Source organism: Aethalodelphis obliquidens, unplaced genomic scaffold (genome assembly GCF_003676395.1).
Source record: "Aethalodelphis obliquidens isolate GAN/ISIS:26980383/991018 unplaced genomic scaffold, ASM367639v1 scaffold7, whole genome shotgun sequence".
In the NCBI taxonomy this organism is placed as follows: domain Eukaryota; kingdom Metazoa; phylum Chordata; class Mammalia; order Artiodactyla; family Delphinidae; genus Aethalodelphis; species Aethalodelphis obliquidens.
Window position 1 is genome coordinate 65,317,613 of NW_020837951.1, and position 22,928 is coordinate 65,340,540.

The 22,928-nt window shown below is 39.1% G+C and overlaps 1 protein-coding gene across 15 annotated transcripts in view; it reads right to left on the minus strand.

Annotated features, from left to right (window-relative positions):
- Positions 1 to 22,928, minus strand: part of BNC2 (basonuclin zinc finger protein 2) — a 429,908-nt gene that overhangs the window by 154,824 nt on the left and 252,156 nt on the right. For all 15 annotated transcript variants that reach the window (XM_027105914.1, XM_027105904.1, XM_027105903.1 and 12 more), the window contains one exon: positions 3,376 to 3,478. In XM_027105914.1, coding sequence (XP_026961715.1) covers positions 3,376 to 3,478 — 103 coding nt within the window. The remainder of the gene's footprint in view (positions 1 to 3,375; positions 3,479 to 22,928) is intronic.

A 22,928-nucleotide genomic window follows, 5' to 3' on the forward strand; every position in this document is an offset into this window, starting at 1 on the left:
GTTTTAAATAATGTTAAATTCAATAAAGCCCTGCTTTCAAAGTGCAGGAGCTGAAATTCCTTAATGGGGAAAAAGAGCAGGAAATCCTTTATTAATTCAGTGGGAAATACCTACTGGTAATCAAGGAGTCATTTTTGGGTTCCCCCCTCTTTATCTCAATGGTGCTAAGATTTCAAGGAAGTAATTTGTGAACAGCACCAAGGCCCAGTGAGTAATTGCAAAATTCAGGTGTTACAGTATGATGAATTAATTACTCCTTTTCACTTTTCAAAACATCTTAAGATTTTTGTAAAGCAACTAATGTCAACAGTTCAAGCAGATTTAAGAAGCAATCTATAAAGCTATGAAGTGACTGTGTGAGACTGTGTGTGTATGAATAAATATATAATAACCCACGAAATCCTACATCTTAGGAAGAAACTGAAGATGCTGATAACAAAGAAGATATAGTAAGACATTAATTCAAAAGAGGCCAACAAATTTCTAAAAATTCATCGTTTTGTAGAGAAACCCTGATTTGGGCATTTAGTTATTTTTAACGGCAAATATTAATTTTTTTATGGTACAATTACACGCGGAGTGTGTTCAGGGCTATGATGAAATGATGCCATGAGATGTATTTTGGTAGGCTTGCTGTTCCATCTACTTTCACAGAAAAATCACATAGTAGAAAAAACAAGTCACTTTCTCCTTGTCCCACACATAGGATATTGTACTGAGTAAGGCAGCCAGGAAGACTGCTGTATCTCACAGCTCTGAGCAGAAATAACTGGAGACACGATTTCAGGGTTTTCTGTGCAGGGGGAGAGAGTGAAGCAATTAGTTGAAATGCTAAGGGCAAAAAGAGTGGGTGCTCTCATCCCACTGCCAACTCAAAAGCTAGGAGCCAGACCCTCTCTGTCATATTTGTCCTACTGAATGGGGGAAGAGTGAGATCTGTATATCGGCGTGTACATATTTTGAGTTGTATACAGATATGTCTCCCTTGCGGGGGAAAAGAGGTCAAGGTGATAGTAGTGGTGAGGAAAAGTTAGATCTGAGAAACTTCACAATTAATATACCAGAAACACAGAATTTCTAATGACACGGTAGGAAAGGCCGAGTCTGATGTAACAGAAATACCTCATTCAAGTTTAGGGAAAAACCACATCCCTCAGAAAATCTTAGAAACAACCACTGGCTGGGGATAATTTATGTTGTTCAAGAAGGAAGAAATATTGCTTTTTCCCCCCATTACACTACTAATGTAATATGCACGTGGAAGTTAGACAGATAAAATAAACTGGTGACACAGTAAACTTTTATACTCACAAGGCTACCACAGTAGACAGATGATGGTAACACAAGATGGCTTTGGAAAAAATGAGAGGGAATGAATGAAAAGTCCTTTGTTTAATGACTGGACCCTCCCCACCCCCTTATTGCTCATGTGTTGTCCAGTTTGTTGCTTTTAACATGTATAATTTATTTTAAAGGCTTCATATAGTTTATCGTCAATGCTCACAATAATCTTACAAGGTGGATGTCATTAACCCTCTTATTACAGTTAAGAAAGCTCAGATGCAGAGGTGCTGAGCGACATGTCATCAAAGTTGTAGAGCCAGAATTTGGCCCCGCACTGCCTCCAGGATCCTTGATGGGCTTGGGACATAAGCTGTTATCTGGCAGAGCCAATACTTACTGAGGGAAAGAAGGATACTTGGGAAGTGTTATAAACTGAATTGTGTTCCCCCTCCCCCAAATTCATCTGTTGAAGCCTTCATCCCCAGTCCTTCAGAATGTGACTGTATTTGGAGAGAGGGCCTTTCTTCAAGAGGTGATTAGATTAAAATGAGGCCCTTAGGGTGGCCCCCTCATCCAATCTGACTAAGAAGAGGAATCTGGGTGCACAGAGACACCAGGGGTGTGCCTCACAGAGCAAAGATCATGTGAGGACACAGCGAGACGGCAGCCATCTGCAAGCCAGTAAGACAGGCCTCAGAATGACACCGCCCTGATATGGGACTTCCGGCCCTTCAGAACCATGAGAAAATAAATTTCTGATGTTTAAGCTGCCCAGTCGGTGGCATTTTGTTATGGCAGCCCGAGCAAACTCATGCAGGAAGGGAGAAAAAGTCATCGAACGCAGTCACTTGCACAGACCACAAAAGCAACAGCAGCTCAAGTGTGGTTCAAAACTGGACTGAGAGTTGTTACAGATTTTGGTCTTGTTAATAAAGCAGGAACAAGTTCCATCCCTGGAGGCACTGGAGGATTGTGGCTCTGTGTCTCAGGCACACGCCTTCCAGTGTGCTCCCCCCATACTACTCGATACACCTCTTCTCTCTCCCTCACAGAAACACGGCTGAAATGGCCCCATAACACCAACCTACGTGCCCCAACAAGCAAGACACATGATAAATTAAATGCATCTCAAGGCATGGTCCGGTGTCGTTCCCTCAGATCTTGCTAGAATAACACGACATTTAAAAAAATACAACCCACTGGATATTTGGCACTGCTTGGGAATGAAGAATATGTCCACTTAAGAGCCACTCCCCCAGGCTGTCAAAAAAATCTCAAGCCAGGATTTCTTCTATAAACATTACCTATCCTTTAAAATTATACAGCCTAGGAAGTGAAGAAAACTAACGTAAAGTCCCTGCTTATTTGCAAGTCTCCTTTCGCCTCAACGTCAAAAACATAAACCAGACAGAAGAACACGTTAAATGCTCAGTGAAGGCCCACGGATGGGACAGCTCTGTGCATCTGGCAAAGAGCCTCCACCCTTCCCGCCTCGGCCCCCGGTCACCCTCGCCCCGAACACACACCTATGCAGAGCTCACCCTCCACCAGGGCCAGCCTCCTCCAATCCCCGGGCACGCTGAAAGACGGTATTTACGGATTATTTTTTTTCAGATACCAGCCAAATAATGTTCCCGTTCACTCTCTCACCCACCTTAGACCATACAGAATTTAACATCTGGGAGGATAAACTCTGCCCCGAACGCAGATGACAAGGCTGAGCAGTCATGGAGGAGTTCTCCTCAAGCAAAGAGGACTTGCCAGCTCCCCTCTGAGGTCCAGGCCCTGAAAGGCCAACTGTGGTATGTTTGAGTTTCCATCGGGCCTGGTGCTTGCTGGCTGCTGCTATGTTCACTCAGAACCCAACTGTCCTATAAACATCTCGCCCTGCTGCTGAGAGCTGCCCGCCTGGCCTTACTTCTTGGAGCCGAGAATATGCAATTTGGGAGCTGCAGGCTGCACGGGAACTAACACTTGGAGCACAGCTGACCCCTCTCTTCTCTAGGCCAGTGACAGCTCTAAAAAAAAAAAATTAAGGCACGCTCACACGAACATAACAAGAACGGGAAGAAAAGTCCAGATTTTCCTCACCATGTGCCACCCAGCCATGTTTACACTGATCGCAAGTCCTCAGGTTAATCTTCCCCGGCTGGAAACATTCACACGTGCAGTTCACCAGTGTGCAGCGGATGGCCTGCAAAGGAGAGGAGGAAAAGAGATCAGCATCTGTTCAAAGGTACCATATTTCTTCACCATTTTAATAATAACACCCACTTCCCATTTTTAACGGCTTTAGGGGCCCGGAGAGTTTTAAAAATAAATTTTGAAACCATCAAAATCTCTTACCAAAACATATTAGAAAACAACACTGATTCACTAATAGAATGTTTCACGCCATTCATAGGTGAGCTTTAAATGAGAAGCATAGCCCGAGTAGTATAAGAGTAAAGGATTACATACTATACAAGATGCTGGATCTGAAACACCAGGGACCCGAAAGAGAAAAAAATATTGTTGCTACCAAACAGGCACATTTAAGTTCATCCACCTGGCAACAGTGCAAAAAAATACACTCTCATACAATAATGTTCAAACGAAATGTTGTTCCGAGGAAAACATGATATACAAGTAATATTATTAGAATATTACTTTTCTTCTGCAGTGTTTCGTTTAAATGTTTTATTAATCTTTCAGACACATTTTGAGAGATATTCCTGTTGGCCCAATAACACCTGGCATATTTCTGGCATCATTTGTCACTTCCCAATTCCTTGTTTGTTTCCCCCTTGATATATCAAGTCCATTTTCATTCCTATTTTGAAAAATGCAAAACAACCCCCATTTTTTTTTTAATGATGATGTAAGAGATTAAGTTTACATTTGTTTTTAGATCAGATGTAGAACAGGAAAAGACATTTATGTGAATATTTGATACTTGGAACAACTCACCTATATCTTAGAAAACTGAAAGACACACTCACAAACCTTTCATTTCTTTACAAGCACTTTAAAAAATCATCTCCCCGGTTTACATTATAAAGCGAATCCACAGAAAATTAGCATTAATGAAGTGTAACTTTTGATAGATTAAGAACCTATGCTTGAGAACAGTGCTAAAGCCAACCTATGCTCCTAGACTACAGTTAATAAATTTATCTCATACATTTAGTTCTAACTTGCATGGCAGTTCTGAAGACAGAAGGGATTTAGTCCGATCATTCAGATTAACCATCTACTGTAACTACCTGAACTGCCAGGAAAAGACCTCTCTACAGCTGTAGATGCAATCAATAATTACTGATTTGGGGGGTGGGGTGGGGGAGAGGTACAGGGCTACCTGAAACTGCAGTGCTGGGCCTGAAAGCTACTCTCACTTACACAGCTCCAGACGTTCATGTTCCTGGAACCAGCTGGATTTTTATATAAACTGTCTCATTTGTAACAGACAGTATTTTAGACATTGTTAACGTGGTTGGGACAAACTCCATTTACAGAGAGTAAGACTGAATGGGCTTTGACTGCTCCCCATGCTTTAGATCAGGCAAGTTTAAAATATTTCTCTTTTGTTAATGAACATCAAATCTATAGGTCCCTGTTCAGTTTCCAATAGAGTCCTTGCCTAGACTCCTCTCTTGCTTCACCTCCAACCCTAGTTTGCTCCTCTATTACGGTAAGAAAAACACTCAGGTGTATCATCTGCCTGATATTTCAGGGCCTTTCTTCCAATGTCAATAGTCCAATTACATATTATTAGGTTGTAAAACTTTGCTGTATGTATTAGTGATGAAAGGAAATAGTAGTAAGAAATAGGGGCAGCAAAGGAAATGCTGACTACGCAAGAATAATATATGTAGTTGAAGGTTAGAAGGGGAAATGTTTCTCCCCAAATTTCTTGTGTCAACTTCAATAGTTTAACTGACTGAGCAATACGTCAGAACATTCCAGGTTAGAAAGAGCTTCTTTAAATGGCGTGTTCATTAATGAACTCACAATTTGATTGTACTATGGTAACAGAAAACAAAACAACAACAGTTTAGAGGGCAGTGTTTCTACTAAAAACAAGGCACCTTACAAACTATCCAATTATAAATTCAGATGCAGCAACCACATTGACATTAAAATATTTATATAATCTGAAGTGCGATAACAGAATCTTTCATAAACACTAAGGAAAAAAAAGTCGCCTCTGCTTTACCAAACTAAGGAATGATCAAAACTAACAATGACTATCTCTCAAGGACTACATGTTAACTCCAGCACGAAAAACATACATATTTTAAATCACTGATTTGATCATTTTGATTTGACAGTTATTTAACAAAAATAGCCTCACTTCACATTGTGTTTAAAACATACTTTCGTCGATTTTAATTATAGCTATATTCAGGACAAAACAAATTAAGAGACTGTAGATTTGCTTTATTTTAGGTATATTTATTTATTTACTGATTGAACTATTCATTCATTTACTGAGAACTAGTTTATGATTCAAATATTTTTCTCTTCCTAAATAACTTTATACATCTGGCACATTTGGGAATTAAACTTTTCAGATCATCATCCTTTTCCTTTTTCATAATTTTACCCTTTTTGTACCTAAACATACAAACATTGGAACACCCCAGCTCCTTTTGTATATAAACACTTGAGCACTGGAATATCCATTTTGTATTTCTATGACTTCCAGAAGGTCTATTTGTTTTCAATTCAGATTTATATAGACTACAATTGTTCCTTAAGGGAATTATATATATTTAAACAATATGGTCTAAATAAATATTTTGAGTATGAGACTATTGTGGCTTCAAAGGAAGTTTTATTCTAAGTAACATTTTTGAAACGGCATAAAAGTTTGACGTACTATTTATTCACAACAAAACAGAACCAATGTGATCACTTGCCAACTCACCCACACTTCAAAAAAATAAATTATCATAAAACTATTAAAGCCAGTTAAGCCTCAAAAACGTACACACTTTACAAGGAGAGAGCTGGGAAGAGCAGAGATGGTGAAGCTTTCATTTTGGTGAGCACATCCATTTCTTCACGTAGCTAGTATATGAGTACTTCCCACCCACTGCCGGGCATTCATGACTACAGAAAATTCAGTGGCGATAACGAGGTGACAGAAAGGGGACACCAGGAAAAGAGAAGACAATTTGATCAGGATATTCCCACCTATAGATGCAGGACCCTTATGCAGGTCTGGCCAACTCAGGCTAGCAACCCCTCCACACCTCCAGGACCCCACTTCAGCAAGTGCCTGAAACTCTTTCCTCCATTTCAGTAGGATAAGCTTTTCCAACACCCCAAGAACAAGAACAAGTCTTCTTAAGCCTGCAACTTATTTAAAGTAATGATTCCTCTGCTTAGCTTTGCCATAGATTTCTTGAAAGAAAAATCCATGCACCCACCGCCCACTGCTTCCACCTACATTTTAATTGTGCAATCTGGATTCTGCCCCACACAGTCCTGAAACTGCTGTCTCCAAGAGGACTGTTCTCATCACATCTGGTCCCCTTTTCTAGCCTCCTTGTTCTCCTAGACCCCGAGGGAACCTAAGGCACTAACTCTCCTTCATTCCTGGGCTCTAGAGACCAACTACCCTAGTTTATTGGCAGCAGCTTCTCACTCTCTCTCCACTGTAAATAAATACAGGTGTTTCCCACCACCGGGCTCTTCGTTCTTAGGCAATTTCATCCCCTCCTACAGCTTCAGATATCATCACTACGCAAAGCCCATCACTGTGGAGCCAAGTACTGTGTTAAGTGGCAGAAATGGATGGCAGAGTCCCTGTGCTCAAGGATTTGACAGTCAGAGCTCATGGGCAGTGGGTTCAGAGGAGAGACCCTAAGAACAGAAGGAAGCCCTTGAACAGGTTTGGGAAGCACCATTTCTCCCTCTTTATGCCTTGGTCTTTTCTTCTACCAAAGGTAGGATTTAAACATTTATCTACAACAGTAAACTATTACCTATTATCAATAATAGCTAGATTTACTGGATATGTGCCATTTTCCAGATACTGTGCTTAACACTTTACAAACATTAGCTCTCCCTCAGAAAATACCACGAGGTCAGTACTGTTATTCCCTTTATTTCACAAAGGAGGAAACTGAGATGCAGCTAATTCAGGACCTTGCCCTGAAGTCACAGGAATCCGATTCCAGGTCTGTGTGAGCTCTCCACCCACTCGCAGGCAGCCATGGGGCAGAGCCCCTCCGTCTGCCCCCCCCCCCCACTGTGTATTGTTAACTCCTGATCATCTTTCAAGCTTTCAACTCAAATATTACTTCCATTCCCCAGGGCAGCTGCCCCCAAGGGATCTTTCTGTCACAGCACTTATCACAGTTGTGAATATTATATTTATCTATACTTATTCATTTTATATATATATATATATATATACACACACACACACACACCCCTATATCTGTGTGACTATTTGATTAAAGTCTGCCTTCCCCTGTAGAATTTAAGCTCCTTGAAGGCAGAGTGACATATTGTTGGGCTTACAGTGTAAATATAATGGCAAATAATAGGTGCTTAAAAGGCACTTAAAGAATGCATGAGGGCTTCCCTGGTGGCGCAGTGGTTCAGAGTCCGCCTGCCGATGCAGGGGACGCGGGTTTGTGCCCCGGTCCGGGAAGATCCCACATACCGCGGAGCGGCTGGGCCCGTGAGCCATGGCCGCTGAGCCTGCACGTCCCAAGCTCCGCAACGGGAGAGGCCACAGCAGTGAGAGGCCCGCGTACCGCAAAAAAAAAAAAAAAAAAAAAAAAAAGAAGAAAGAATGCATGAGTCTTCCGAGCCTCTTTCCCATCTGTAAAATGATGGTAACAATAACATCACAAGAGTGTCAAAAGACTCAAATGAAATAATGAATATAAAGCATGTGGCACTGTGTCTAGTGATAGCAAGAGCTCAAAAGATGGAAAACATTTATGACCTCAAGAAACTTTCCACATATTACATTTGAATTATTTTCTCCTTATGATTCCTCCCAATGTATTTTTTCCAACACTTTGTAAAATGCTTAACACATATTTAGTCTTAATGAATAAATGAACTTTGACATATATGATGCCATATTCTTCATACTATAATCCTCTGAATTGGGCACGACAGGGATTATTATTTCTGTTTTAATACTGGGGTTCAAAAATGTTTATTTAGGTGTTACACATCTCTTAAATGATAGGGTGGATTTCCCAATTACTAATCAGTTTATTTCCATTACCTGTAGAAAAAGAAGAGATACAGTTAAAACCAGTAAATTATGAATATTCATGTTCAAAAGTATGTCTAGAATTCATAAAGTAGACCAATTTAGTATAAAAATATTTAATCAAGGTTCAGTCAGTAACACTTATATTTGAATATTAAGTAAGAGTGCATTTGCTAGTATTCTGGATGAGTACCAAAGCCCTATTCAAATAACAAATTCTGTTATCACTAAAACTGAAGAGTCTTTAAACTTCATTATAGTCGTAGCTGGCTTGAACTCTGCAAGTTAATGTGAACTGAACATCAGTCTTCTCACCAAATGATATTTCTCAGAAAAGCACAGATTGTGGCTTCAGCTAATATTTAGCGTATATCACAAAAGAACTAGACACAAGGTTAATTAATACATCTCCTGTTAGCTGTTCCTTCTTTGGGAACACTTACAGAAGTTACCTATTAATACAAAACAACAAAAGGCAAAATAAGGCCATGGGGCATATAGAAACATAAGACATATTCTGAAGGAACAATCATAGAAAGAGAACCTTCCTTCCCAAAACCCCCAAAAATAAGACTAATTTCAGTTCTGGGTTTTGTCTTTCCACACAAAGAAAACTATTTGCCAGGAGATCCCCTCAAGTGTTCATTAACCTGGCCAAATATCCCATATATAACTAAAAATCCTTCTTAAATCCGCTTTCTCCTTATTCATTTCTGGGGAGGATACCAAGATTTACAACTTGGATTATGAAATTCTACTTGAATCATTTAAAAATGTTTAAGAGTTAAGAACATAACCTACACTAAAACTGAATTCCTGAAAAAGCCAATCATTAATAGAGCATCCATCTGTCCCACCAGCTTCTTCCAGAAACTTAGGTGGTACAATCTAGGTGTACAAATTAATCGGCTATAATGGTTATCAGTGACAAGGTTTGCCTTTCTTATTTTTTAACAAGAACAAATTTCTTAATAAAATGAATTTTCTACTTTGGAAATCACATGTAGGTGTGATAAATAGGTAAACTCAGCCAAACTTCCGTGAAGATCCAAAGTAGTCCATGTTATAATTAGCTATTACTAATTCATCTCTGTATATGTTATTCATCTCTGTACATACAGGTCCCAGAAGGAAAGGTATGTATGGTGCCAAAGGTCAAATAAACCTTTTTTATTAGGTAGGAAAACTGTCCTTCAAAGACTTCTGTCTTTAAAAAAATCTGGAAAATCATCCATAATGAATCTGGAAACTAATTCTTCTAGGATTGTCTCAGAATACACTGTAGTAATTACAAAGTAACAGCTACTAAGCATTATGGATGAAGAGAGTAATCTTATATGTGACCAGAAAAAGATGGACTGCCACACACATTTATACATCTTGTGTATAAAGTACCTAATGCCGTACTTCAAGCATTGCCACAGAGATTCTCAAGAACTCACATGATAGGAATGGTGATTTATTAAGTAAGGAAACAGCTCCCTGTATAATTTTCAGGACAGTTTTTCCTCTTCCATTTTCACATGGCTGATCCATAAAACGAATGCAAAAGCAACAACTTCCAAAAGAAGCACTCTGAGTTTTAGCTAAGACTTTGAAAATCTATATGATATTGCCTTTGTAGAAGAACAGTGTCTTAAATTTGCCTAAGTCAAGATGCAACTTGAGCAAAGAAAAAAATTTTTTTGGCATGGTGGATAACTTCTGAGCTTACTAGAAAACGACAAGAGAAATTTGCTTTTACGTGACTACAAAACACATACAGGCCGAAAGGAAAGGTACGTCCATATCCACCTGTTGTGCTGCCGGGTTTTACAATCAGGTATCAAAACAAGACGAGAAGATGTGAGTTGGATAGACATAGAACACTGAGACCCCTGGTTTTAAATATACTACAAAGAAGTTTTATAACAACCTAAAAAGTCTTATCTAACTCTGACTCTGAGACTATTAATATAAACCTATAGTTGCAGTAAGGTGGGTATGTTTTCTGTATTTATGTAAGGAAATGTACAGATCTGAGTTTGGACAGTGTTCACAGAATTCACAAGAAGTGATTATCAGTGATTATAGAGTGTAGAGTAAAAGTAAAGGGCTCACAGAGTATTAAACTGCAATGTAAATGCCACTACTCGTAATAGTAACAGCAGCAAATGAGAAACAATGAAATTACTGTCTGCTTAACCAAACCGCTTAAAAATTCACACAGTGGGGGCTTCCCTGGTGGCACAGTGGTTGAGAGTCTGCCTGCCGATGCAGGGGACGCGGGTTCGTGCCCCGGTCCGGGAAGATCCCACATGCCGTGGAGCGGCTGGGCCCGTGAGCCATGGGCGCTGAGCCTGCGTGTCTAGAGCCTGTGCTCCGCAACGGGAGAGGCCACAACAGTGAGAGGCCCGCATACCGCAAAAAAAAAAAAAAAATCACACAATGGGCCAGCAAAAGTATATATCTTAGTTTGTGGTAAGATAAATTAGAAATTGAAAAATGTATTAACCTTTCTATAAAAGGTTCCTTAAAATGTGTCTAATTGTTTTTTAATGTCATATGAAGAAATAGCAACCTGATAAAAGTGATCATTTTGTTGTACTTATGTGCTCTGAAATTTCTTGATGTCTTTTCATCAATCCGATCTTGCGGCTGAGTCGGAAGATTTGAAAAGACATGGTCAGTCCAGACTCACTACGAGGTCCAGATGCCACTGATACAAACAGTGGACAACAAGGTCAAGACAGAAAGCCGGGCAATTCAAAAATGGCCAGACTCCAACAAGACATCGTAAGAACAATGTTACTGACCAAGGAAATATTATCTTCACGATAGCACATACAAAATACCTGAAAGAGATTCACTGTGAAAAGGTAGCCTTTAAACATCAGTTACTGCTAAAAATCAGAAGACTTAAAACCTCATTTTAATTTTCTCCTGAAAGGTGTTATTCTCTATCCCACCCCCTCACCTGGCAAATGGATAAACAAAGTATGGTATATTTACACAGTGGAATATTATCTGGCTAATAAAAAGGAATGAACACTTGATATTACTACAATACGGATGAACCTTGAAAATATTATGCTAAGTTAAAGAAGCCAGACACAAGAGATCCTAAATTATATAAGTCTATTCATATGAAATGTGCAGAACACAGAAATCTGTAAAGATAGGGAGTAGTTAGTGGTTTCTTTTTGAGGTGATGAAAATGTTCCGGAAATGACTGTGATGATGGTTGTGTATAACCGTGAATATACTAAAATCTATTGAATTGTACACTTTAAATGGGTAGAGTGTATGATACATGAACTCTATCTCAATAAAGCTGCTTAAAAGTGAGGAGGGCAAACCTACTACATTCACCTAATTTCTTTTAGCGGTGTTAAAACATTTAATTCATAAGATATTATTCCCCCGGGGACACAACGTAGCATAATATCCTTTTTTAACTTAGTAGGTCTTCAGTATACAAATGCTAAATGAGTGGTTAAACAGACGGCAAAGCAACTAAAGAATTTCACTGCTGCTTAAATCCGAAAATTCCTTCTACTTTGAAAATATTAAAACCTAGTATGTCCATTTGAAAATGACAATGACTTTTAAATCCACTGCCATTTATCTATCAGGAAAATCCAGGAAATCCTTACATCCTTCAACAAATTTGGGGTGAGGAGGCCTCTCAGTTATAATGTTCATCAAGATACTAGAAAAACTCAAAGAGAATTGTTTAAAATTGACAATAGGGCTTCCCTGGTGGCACAGTGGTTGGGAGTCCGCCTGCCGATGCAGGGGACACAGGTTCGTGCCCCGGTCCGGGAAGATCCCATGTGCCGCAGAGCGGCTGAGCCCATGAGCCATGGCCGCTGAGCCTGTGCGTCCGGAGCCTGTGCTCCGCAACGGGAGAGGCCGCAACAGTGAGAGGCCCGCGTACCACAAAAAAAAAAACAATGGTGAATTCTGTCATGTACACTAGTAAAAGTATTCCTCAATTTACTGTGATGAAAAAATTACCTCCACAAAAGTCAAGAAACAAATACGGTTTAAGGGGAGGGGTCAAAGAGAGAAACCATATACTTCTGAGTAGATGTTCATATATGAATGTGAATGTCTCTGTGACTATGTGTGAATATATAAATACAAACAGGGAGAAAGGGACATACACAGAGGCACATAAATTTTCACAGACACGGATCCAATGAGCATCTGTAGTCATTAGCTTACGACCACAACCGACTATCAGTCGACACGAGGAAGACCCCATTTAAATAATTTAGGAGTTCAGAGTAAAAATCAACAGCGGGATATAGCCAATTATATGAAGAAAATACCCTTGCTTCTATGGCATCAAAGCCTATGCAGGCTTTGGAGTGCATGTATTATGCTTTTTCCCCCCAATTAAATTAGGCCTATGGTAATAAAAGCTATTTTGTTAGGCAATTAGTAATATTAGAGAAACAGGAAACGAAAAGGCATTTCAATTTGGGCAGAAACATTTTATTTTCTTACCTAACAGTTAACAATTAAGATATTCCACTTACTGCCTGTACTTACAAATTTTACAGACTACTTAGGCAGCTGTGATAACATAATGAGAAAAGAAACACTCTTCCCATGAACACACACCTATCGTCTAATTGAAAATAAGGGATTAGCTCACTGTAAAAAAAGAAGCACATTTTCACTAAGCTCAGTCTACATTTACCAGAATACATAACTTTGTATAAGGAGCCAAAGCACCTCTGATATCATATGAATGATAAGCAATACTCATCTCATTTCACCTTAATGTTGAATCAGCAATTCTGTATTCCATTGATATACATTTTACTCCTTTTCACTAAGGCAATTTGAAAGGTGGTAATGTGACTACATTTCCCCGTGGCATTCATGACAACAATTACTTACATAATATGATAGGGAAGGCATTAATAAGGAAGGGATTTGGAATGAGATGCAAGGAGATTTATAAACCTTTCAGCACTTTACGAAGAAATACTCCTCATTAGGCAAGAAGTAAGACAAGATGAAGCCTAAGTTCTGGTTATTTCATGGAAGCAGCTTCCATCCTGGGAAGAATGGTTTGAACGGCTGTCCCCTACTTTGGTGACCAAGCAGAGAGGTGCAGAAGTAACCCAAGACCTGTCCAAAGGTGTGCCAAATGTAAGGCATCACTCTAAATCGGGGCCACCTCCCCTTCCCAGACAGCACGGGAAGGACCCCTTTAAGGAAGGAGTGCCTCTCAATCCTTCTCATTAAAAGGAGCCAGCCACATTATTTCAAATGCCAAAGCACAGTAATCAATCCATTTACCAAGCAAGAGCATAGGTGGGTGACCTTTTAACTGAATTTACTCTAGGTTTGTGAAAAGAATTTATCCCAGTGAAGCAACAAGGGAGACAGGTCGTTGCATTTTCGAACGTATCATTTCAAATGACAGCTCTGATTGCCCAGGCCAATTGACGTAGCCTTTGTGAGACTTAACAACATCCCACGACGGACGGTGCCATGAAGCTTGCATAATACTTCAAATACATTCTTGTATTTAATCATCAAAATCCCCCAAATTAGAGATTTTTCAAACAGCCGAAAAATGAGGCTGTGAGATGTCCTTAAATGGCCACAGCTGGTAATCCAGGACTCGCTCCACCCGGCCTGGGCGGGAGAGGCAAGGAGCTGAATAATCCCCCTTGCTACTCTCCTCCACAGTGAGATTTCCTCAGATATTCTTCCAGTTCCAAGAGCAGTTTGAGACTGAAGAGGAGATGTGGAAGAAACTACACACAAAGGGAGAGGCGTGGGGGAAGGCTTTAAAGCAACTTAAAAAGATGAGGTAAAATGCTAAGTAAGCAGTTAACTATTTACAGTAGGATTTTCTATGAACAAAGTGGCACATTTTTAGACAGAGAAAGCGACTCTCAACAGCTTTCTATGGAGTCTATCAATCGTTACATTAAAAAAGGCCAAAATCTGAAAAAAGTGAGGCAAGGATTTGCCAAAAACACTGATTAATTTTACACCATCTTGCTTCTACCTTGTCTTGGGATTGTCCATTAATAGAATATCTCAATAAACATTTTAATACTGTCCATCGTTCATGTGTCTGTGCATCGTAACTATGCCTGATTAAGAAAGAATATGTTTCTTTGCCCAAGAGCAGATATCACCTCAGGAGTCATACCTATTACAAATAATAATAATGATATGATGAACAGTCTACAGTGCCCTCTTATACGTTATTTATGTTAGGTCATAGAATCCCCAGGGGTCTGTGCTGAGACCTGGACTGGCTTCATTAGAGCATCATATAAATCACTAAAGGCACATCTTGATCTTACCCCTGGCTAGAGTCGCTGGAATTTTTCAAGTGGAACCTCTCAGGTGAAAACATTTTTTAAAAACACAATGTTATCATTTCTTCTAAAACGTGGGTTTCTCAAATTGAATCCGTTACATTCAGATGTTCATAGAAATCCCACAAATTTCTATGGACTCTATAAGCATCTGAGGGTAACAGGTGCCCTAGAGTGTTGCAAAAAACATTATTCTCTTTTTAAGGATTAAAGGACAAAGAGAGACATATAGAGAAAGACAGCAAGAAACACATCATCCAGCTGCTAACAAATGCTTTGACATCACTGAGCAAATGGGGAGACTAATGCAATGGTTGTCAGGAACTCTGAGCTAACTCTTGAAAATTCAGAAATAAATAGAAAGCTTGTGGAAAAAAAGGGAGTCTTCCAGAACAATGTTAATGTCATCTTGGGCATGAGGACTGGGTTCATACGTGTGTCAGCTGAATCAACATAATGGGCTATAACAGCTTCGAAGCAGCTAATATGGTCCATTGGGTCAATAATCCATGAACTAAGAAGGATTTACTTGATAGACTATAAATGGTTCATAAGAACTCAAGAATCACTCCATCAGATCAAAAATCCAATTTTCATATGGTGCCTTTCTATGAATTAGCCAAAAGATAGTAATAGCTCTAAAAGACTTCAAGGTCTATCAGTTAAAAATTTACTTTGTAAAGAACAGTGTCGAGGAGGGAGAATTAAATGCCTCGCTTTCTTTTTGGTGAACCAACCTATTTTAAAGGGAAAAAATATACTTTATGACGGAAAGCTAATATACAACAGGGGATGTTCAAGGGGCTTTTCACATCTTCCTCTGGGCACCTGAATGTACGGATCCAAAGAAATGACATGCAGGCATATACATTCTCTCCTCTCTCTCTCTTTGATATGTCTCCACATACATACAGATACTACCACTACGTAGCAATAAATTACAAACAATATTTCTAGGATAGCAATATTTAAAAATAAAGATTTATATTTTATTTTTGTTTCTGTACACAGTTTATATTTGTGGGTCTGCTGTGTGAGGCCTGCAGAGACATTTGAGACAGCACATGGATATCAGTAAACTCTTTCATCCTCACGTATGGAAAAGCAGGCCAAAGAAAGTATAAAAGGTAAACAGTAAGAACTAAACCACATTTTCAGCATTTAAGAGAGAGAGACAGAGAGAAGAGGGTTGGTCCACAGGTTGGCTAAAGCTTATACAGCCAGTGTTTACAGATAACTGCAACTTCTTTTCACTCTAGACTGCAGAGAAATACTAGCCTCTATCCCGTGTTTGTGAATTTCATTACATATTCACACAATGTGATAGTGGCTGCAGACTAATTTTTTTAATGTAAGCCCATCTATGTGAATAATTGTATTTACTAAGTTCACGGCAACGAAGAAAAGCGGAGGAAAATGTTCCAGAAATATAAAAGGCTGTAATTAGAATTCTTAACAAGAATGAATTCCTTTACTAGGGAAGAAAATGTGATCTATCACCTCTCTCTCAAAATGCTATTAGCCTCTCTTCATCATAAGAATAACAAGAAGGAATCTTTTCTTTTGCTTTTTATAAGAGTAACACTGAATGAAATAATAAATGTTTTTACATCAAAGTATATTAGCTATTGACATAAGCTCGGTCCTCTTAACTTTCACACAAGGGAAAGAAAAATTCCAATAATTCTGAAATAGACAGATAAAACTTCTCTGTGGCTATGGCCATGTACTATTATACGTAACTGCTTATTTTTAAAAAGAGCCTTATTGGTGCTCTCTGAAGGATTTTCTTTTATACATAGCTTTATCCTATAATTTTGTCCCTGTTGGGCATGCTGCCTAAATTTAAACACAAACAGTCAAGCAATGAAGAAACATTAACACATTTACTGTGAACAAAAACTCCCAGTTGTACAGTGAAATTTTAATACATTTCAACTTATCTCTTTTACTAATGGGGAGAGTACAAACCCTGCAGGAATTCGCTCTGCAAACTGGTAATTACAGTAGACTCACTTTTTTTTATAATGCATATGTATAGTCAGACACAAAAAACCCTGGCTGCCCTTTTGATGTAGGTTACAATAGGAATGTTTTAAAAATTATGAAAATCTACAGCAATTCTAAAGGAATGCATTATTTCATGGAAAACTGTCCTTTAACTCTGTATATAGACACAAATAGACACATACTTAGATATCCGCTTTACACACCAGAAGGCACAATCTTTATCAATATGTACTTTTATGTCATTTTCCCCGTAATCTTGTACAGAATAAACCCACTCCTTTTTGTACAAAGCTGGATGTGACTTTGAGTATCATAATTTATCTCTTACATAAAGATGACATTCTTTCATTCTATGCCTGGTCTTCCTGTTTTGTCCTTTCTAGTCTTGGGGATTTAAATCTGTATTTTGAGATCTCATAGAACCACTTCATTAAGGATTACTTAATGATTCCAAACCAATCCTTAAGGATTACTTAAGGATTCCAAACCAATAAGTTATCTCTCAGTATAAGCAGATGTGCCCCTTGACCACAAAGACCCTATGTACATACCTGCAGAGAACAAGAACCATACACTGTAATATTAATAATAATAGTAGCACAGACAGTTGACAGAAATGAGGTAAAATCTGTTACTATTCACATCACTTGCTAGACACTTTACATTTCTCTGTCAAATGTTTGGTTCTGTAACAACTTTAAAAGAAACTGAAATCTGATAGAATGTTAACAGGCTATCAAAGTATAATTTACATTAAACTCGTATTTCTAAGTATTGGCATACGGGTAGCGGGGGTGGAAATGAAAGCAGAAAAACCTTCCAAGTGGACATAACTTTTGAAATGCTTTGTGAATTTCAAAAAAAAAAAAAAAAAAATGAAGTTGCTAAAATGTTTATCTGTGACTGAGAAGCATCTACAAATTCCAGAGATATCTATCTGAAAATTATAAAATTCAGGTACAACATAAAACATACAGCATGTGCTACCGAAACAGGCAAGTTGCTGTACAGAAGTCATTTCCTGGTCACCCAACTTCTCTGCCAGTGGTCACTGGCAGATCCACTCACTGCTAAGAGAAGATATATTTTAGATACACATGCTAGAAAAAAGTATCTTATGCTAAGGACACACATGCCTACCTCTTCTTCTAGGCAATGCTACTAACAGTCTAACCTTAGGTCTCCCTGTCATTACAAAAAAGAATGCTTTCTTCTGTGACATCCCCACCTCTCTGCTCCCAAAGGCTGCTTATGTGATAGTGTGCCTGAAACCGAAACAAGAAAACCAGATCCATCATAGTTCAAGCGCAGGCAATGTATATAATCCTCGGGCAACATTACTGCTTCCACTGGCAATGAAATGACACGTTTCTCATTTTTTAAAAAAAGCCCAACACCAAGAGAGATGAGAGAGAGAGAGAGTGAGAGAGAGAGAGAGAGAGAAAGAGAGAGAGAGAGAGATTCTTTCCTTAAAGTCAGTTTTTGCAGCTGCCCCTTTTCTTCCTTGATCCAAGTGTTATGAAAAATATCAAGTACGTTGTGGCTTTAACATGAACAAATTAACAGAAGTACACCTCAAGGACAGCTACGTGTAAAACGTGAGCCTCTGCAAAATCCATTCACACTATATAAACACAACTGAACATTAAAGAGCAACACCTTTAAAATGCATATGGTCCATCACAGACAAAGTGTTCATGCTTTCATCTGCTAAGTCTGTTACTCCAAAGACTGTGATAGAAGTTGTGAACTATAAACAAACATAACATCTGCTCCATCCTCGTGGAGTTTTGAAAGCCAGGTGATCAGGGACATGAGTTAACGTCAACCATCTTCGAGTAATTTGAAGGGTTAAATCATAACTCATGTGCTATCGTTATTTACAACTTTCTAAGGGTCAAAAGGAAAGAAGCAGAAATTCAATATTCTGATTCCCTTGCTGCAAGGCACAGCAACGGCTTTGAATGAAAGCCTACAGATGCAGCCCTTCATGACAAAACACACACACCCTTCCAACACCTTCTCCAAATGAATGGGTCTCTCAGTTTGTCTTTCAGTAAAGGGAAAAAGTAAAGGTTGAGGAGGTCAATTTGAATTCCCTGCACAGGCTGATGAAATCCTCCTAACCTGCTTTCCTGCTCTGGAAAGCAATGAAATTGTTGGACTATTAGAGGATCCTGTCTAGTAGGTAAGTAATACATGAAAAACAGGCAATGTGTTAGGATAAGCTTAACACTTTGATACATTTGAATTTTTCTTCAGTGATTTAGAGGGTCATTTCTTTATGTTGTGGTGCTTCCACCTCTTCAATACAAGTACCATTAGACAAGTCAATATATTACTGGATGGCCGGATGATTGAATACACACAAACTACTTTGTCAGTCTACAAATATGATAAAGGAAGACAGCAGCAACCAAAGTTTCACTGCATTTATCACTCATCCACATTCAGAACCCTGATATAAAAGAGATCTATACCCAGCCTATATTATATATTATCCAAGAGGGACCCTAAATAGATGGCCACAGACCACAGATATCGCTATTCATGAAACTGGACATCAGTGCCAGAAACAAAACCAAAAAGAGTACAAGTTAGATTTATGCAAAGTACCTCATGACTGTTTCCTATACTATTTGAACGATTAGCAGGTCCCATTTGGGTGGACCATAAATAGATCAGGAAGGAACAATTCAGTACGATTTCACTGAAACATTATTTGAATATCCAAAGAACTGGCAGTGAACATGTTTTAAAATTTTGTTTGTTCATATCCAGTATATATGAGGCTATTATTTTAATTGTAAAATATGTTATCTGTGTTCAAATTAACACCGAGGCATAGCTGCCAGATTGTATGCCTCAGATATAAGTAGGAGGGACAGAACTTTCAGTGGGTGTCTATCGGCACAGTATTATTTTCTTTTAGACTGCTCTACAGACAGATTCGGCTTTTTACCTCTGAATCAGAAATTAACAAATTTTAGAGTCAGCCTACCTAATGCTTATCTAGCCATATTCTAGTTGCCAAAGCATCATTTTTAATATTTATCTCCATGAAAAATATTTTAGATTCTGTGTGTCCATTTACTGAAATGGAGCTTTTCCCCCAAATTAATCTAATCATTAACTTCTAAAAGTCAATGACAAGGGTGGGGAGGGTGGAAATCCTCAGGTGCCTAAACTAGTATGAGGTGGGAGTATTACATCAGCTACTAAAGCTAGTTTGTGTGTATTAGAAACTTGAGGCTCTCTGCACACAGGTGTCAGGTATGTTAATTACCTTTCTGTCTCATAAAACAAAACATATAAAGAACAAGGGTGAGAAATACAAAACGTGTGCTAAGGATGCCTCCAATGTGAAGCTGCTTCTTGTTTGAATTTGGAGTCAGGGAAAGCAGTGCTGGTGCCTTTTTTCTTTTATGATTTAGACATCTTAGCTAGAGCAAGATGAGTCTGCACACTGAAAGTGAGATTTACCAGTGAGCTGAGGAAACCAAGTTTCTTAGCACAATTTCATCTCCTTTTGCTAAGGGCCCAATGCTTCCACTTCTTTAAAAAACAAAGCAAACCAAAACCTTCACCTATTAAATACAAAAGAGAACTGGTCTGCCTCAGAATCATCTGTGGCACTCTACAGAAGCACCACTGCCCTGGACCGACACACTCGAATGAACCCATTAGAATCTCAAGTGTACTTGCAGAGGGGGTGACTCCTCACATTTTGCTCCCAGGTGCCCCAGTGGCCTCATCAGTGTCTTGGCCTGTAACTGTTAATTTCACCGCAGTGCCTGTAAGAGGCATGGAACAGTGTTGAGAACAAAACAAATGGACATAAATGCGAGAAGATGCTCTGTTTGAAGGACTTCAGGGGTGAAGGGAAATCCCAAACTTGTTTCGCATCCCCTTGGACACCGGGAGGGAAGGAAGCCATTTCCTGAGGATGGCCTCAGGAGCTTTTCCAACCTTAGAAAGCAGAGCCTCTCCCAGGGAGCTGTGGGCCAAGCCAACTGCTGAAGCTAGATCCCAGGACAGACTCCTGAGCCTGAAGCTGATGAAGAAGGGAAGAGGAAGCTGGGAGGCCTGGGGTCTGGGTAGCTCAATGGCTATCCGTTTTCCTTTTAAATGGATGCTGGGAAGAGACATAAATGATTATTAATATGACTAATCAATTCCCCTAGGAATTCCCTTCCTCCCTTAAAGCCACCTCTCACCAATTTTTCAATATGCACTTAAGAAAGCAGAGTTTGGCTACACCTGGCAGTAACTGCTGTCACACTTTCCTACCCATGGAAGTCAGGTAATACCTGTACCTTTTAAAAGGTAATACATAGGAAAGTGCCTGGCACAGTCCTTCCAACACAGCTGCTCAGTAATGCTTCTCTTCCTTTCCTAGTTCCTGCCCTTGTATGTAATCATCAAAGTATGGAGGCTACATGCAGCAATAGAGTTTTAACATACTTAAAAATTTCTAAGGACAGGGTGCTCATCTCTGCTTTCTTCTTCTTTTCTTCTTGTCTTTCCAAACCCCTTGCAGCAACTCAATCCTTCACTCCAGGCCCTTATGAATACAAAAGAGGTTCTCCTCCTAATTTATGGTAATTGTAAGTGAATTAGGCCAAACAGCTCCCAAACTGATTTTTGAAAGACTGATATGCCCTCTTCTGGCTTCTTATTTAAGAAAAAGAAGAAAACAAAAATGTTAGTTTATTAGATGCATAAAAGAGTGGTCTGTTTATCTGCTGTATTTATTACTAATAATTTTAATGACTTAATAGAGATTTTCTCAGGCAAGAGATAATATCTGGAGGTCCCAATATCATGGAAGGTGAGGACACCTTTCAATAACAAGACACTCAGCCAGGGGGCTGGCTTTCAACAAATTTTTCCCCAATTAACGAGGCTGAAGATGATATAAACTGCATGAACAGGGGTCAGAAAAGGAACATCAAAATCTAAGAAAAAGTCCTCCCCTCGATGCCACACGTCCCACAGTGCACCCCACTGGATGCCCACGCAGGCCTGCTTTCACAACTCGGGCCGACAGCAATGCCAATTAGTGTCAGTTGTGATGGGGTTTTAGCAACACGGCCCTCTGTCTTAGAGGAAGTGGGCTGCAACCACCAACTTACTGTACAGAGGCAACCTAACAACCCATTAGGTGGAAATGACTTTTCAGCCACTTCCTCCAGGGACTGCATCAGAAACTGATGGCTTAGACAGATGGGAACATTTTTACATTTCTGTATTAACTGCATCCAGGAAGGTGGATTTTTATCATGTAATGCTGCCCAGTCCTCATTTCATCCAGTCTCCTCTATTTACTCCTTCACTCCCTATAACAGAATGGCATATAACGTTACCTAATAAAACCATGGACTACATTTCCTAGGAATAGAGGGAGCCATCTCACCGTGTGTGTTCAGAGTACGCTGTGGGTCATCCACTGAAACTTTTGGGCATCACTGAAAACAAAAAAATTCATTACCGGAATACTGCTCTGCAGTAGCATTTTGTGTTTTGAAAAGATGTTGATGCTTACCGTTTATGCCTCTCATTGTTAAGCTGGTATTAGATTTGGTTAAATCTCTCAAGAAGCAAAAGCAATCTTACTCCTGAGTCCAGGAAAGGATGGTCAGCCCTGCAAACAGGACTGCTCACACCTTTGTTGTGATGTGAAGGCTGGGCTGTAACCCAGCATTACATCCATATGCGCGTGTCGCTGTAGTACTAAAAACAAAATTTACTTCCACTCAGAGGACCTGATAGAATACTAATGCACAAGAAAATGTGCAGTTAGTTAAAATTCAAATTTTCTTATTCTTTAAGACACGAATTTAAAAACAAACATAGGTTAAAAAAAAAAAAAAAAAAAAAACCAAACATAGGTTTATTAACTGTTACCCATGTAAATACTTGTGAAACATTTAACAACCAGGTGTGTCCTAACTAATTCACTCAAAAAAAGTCATATTCTTATTTTCATGTGCAAAAATCACTTGGTTGAAGAGTATCGTTTTAAAACATTAAGCATTCGTGTATATAAACATTATTCATCAGCAATAGCA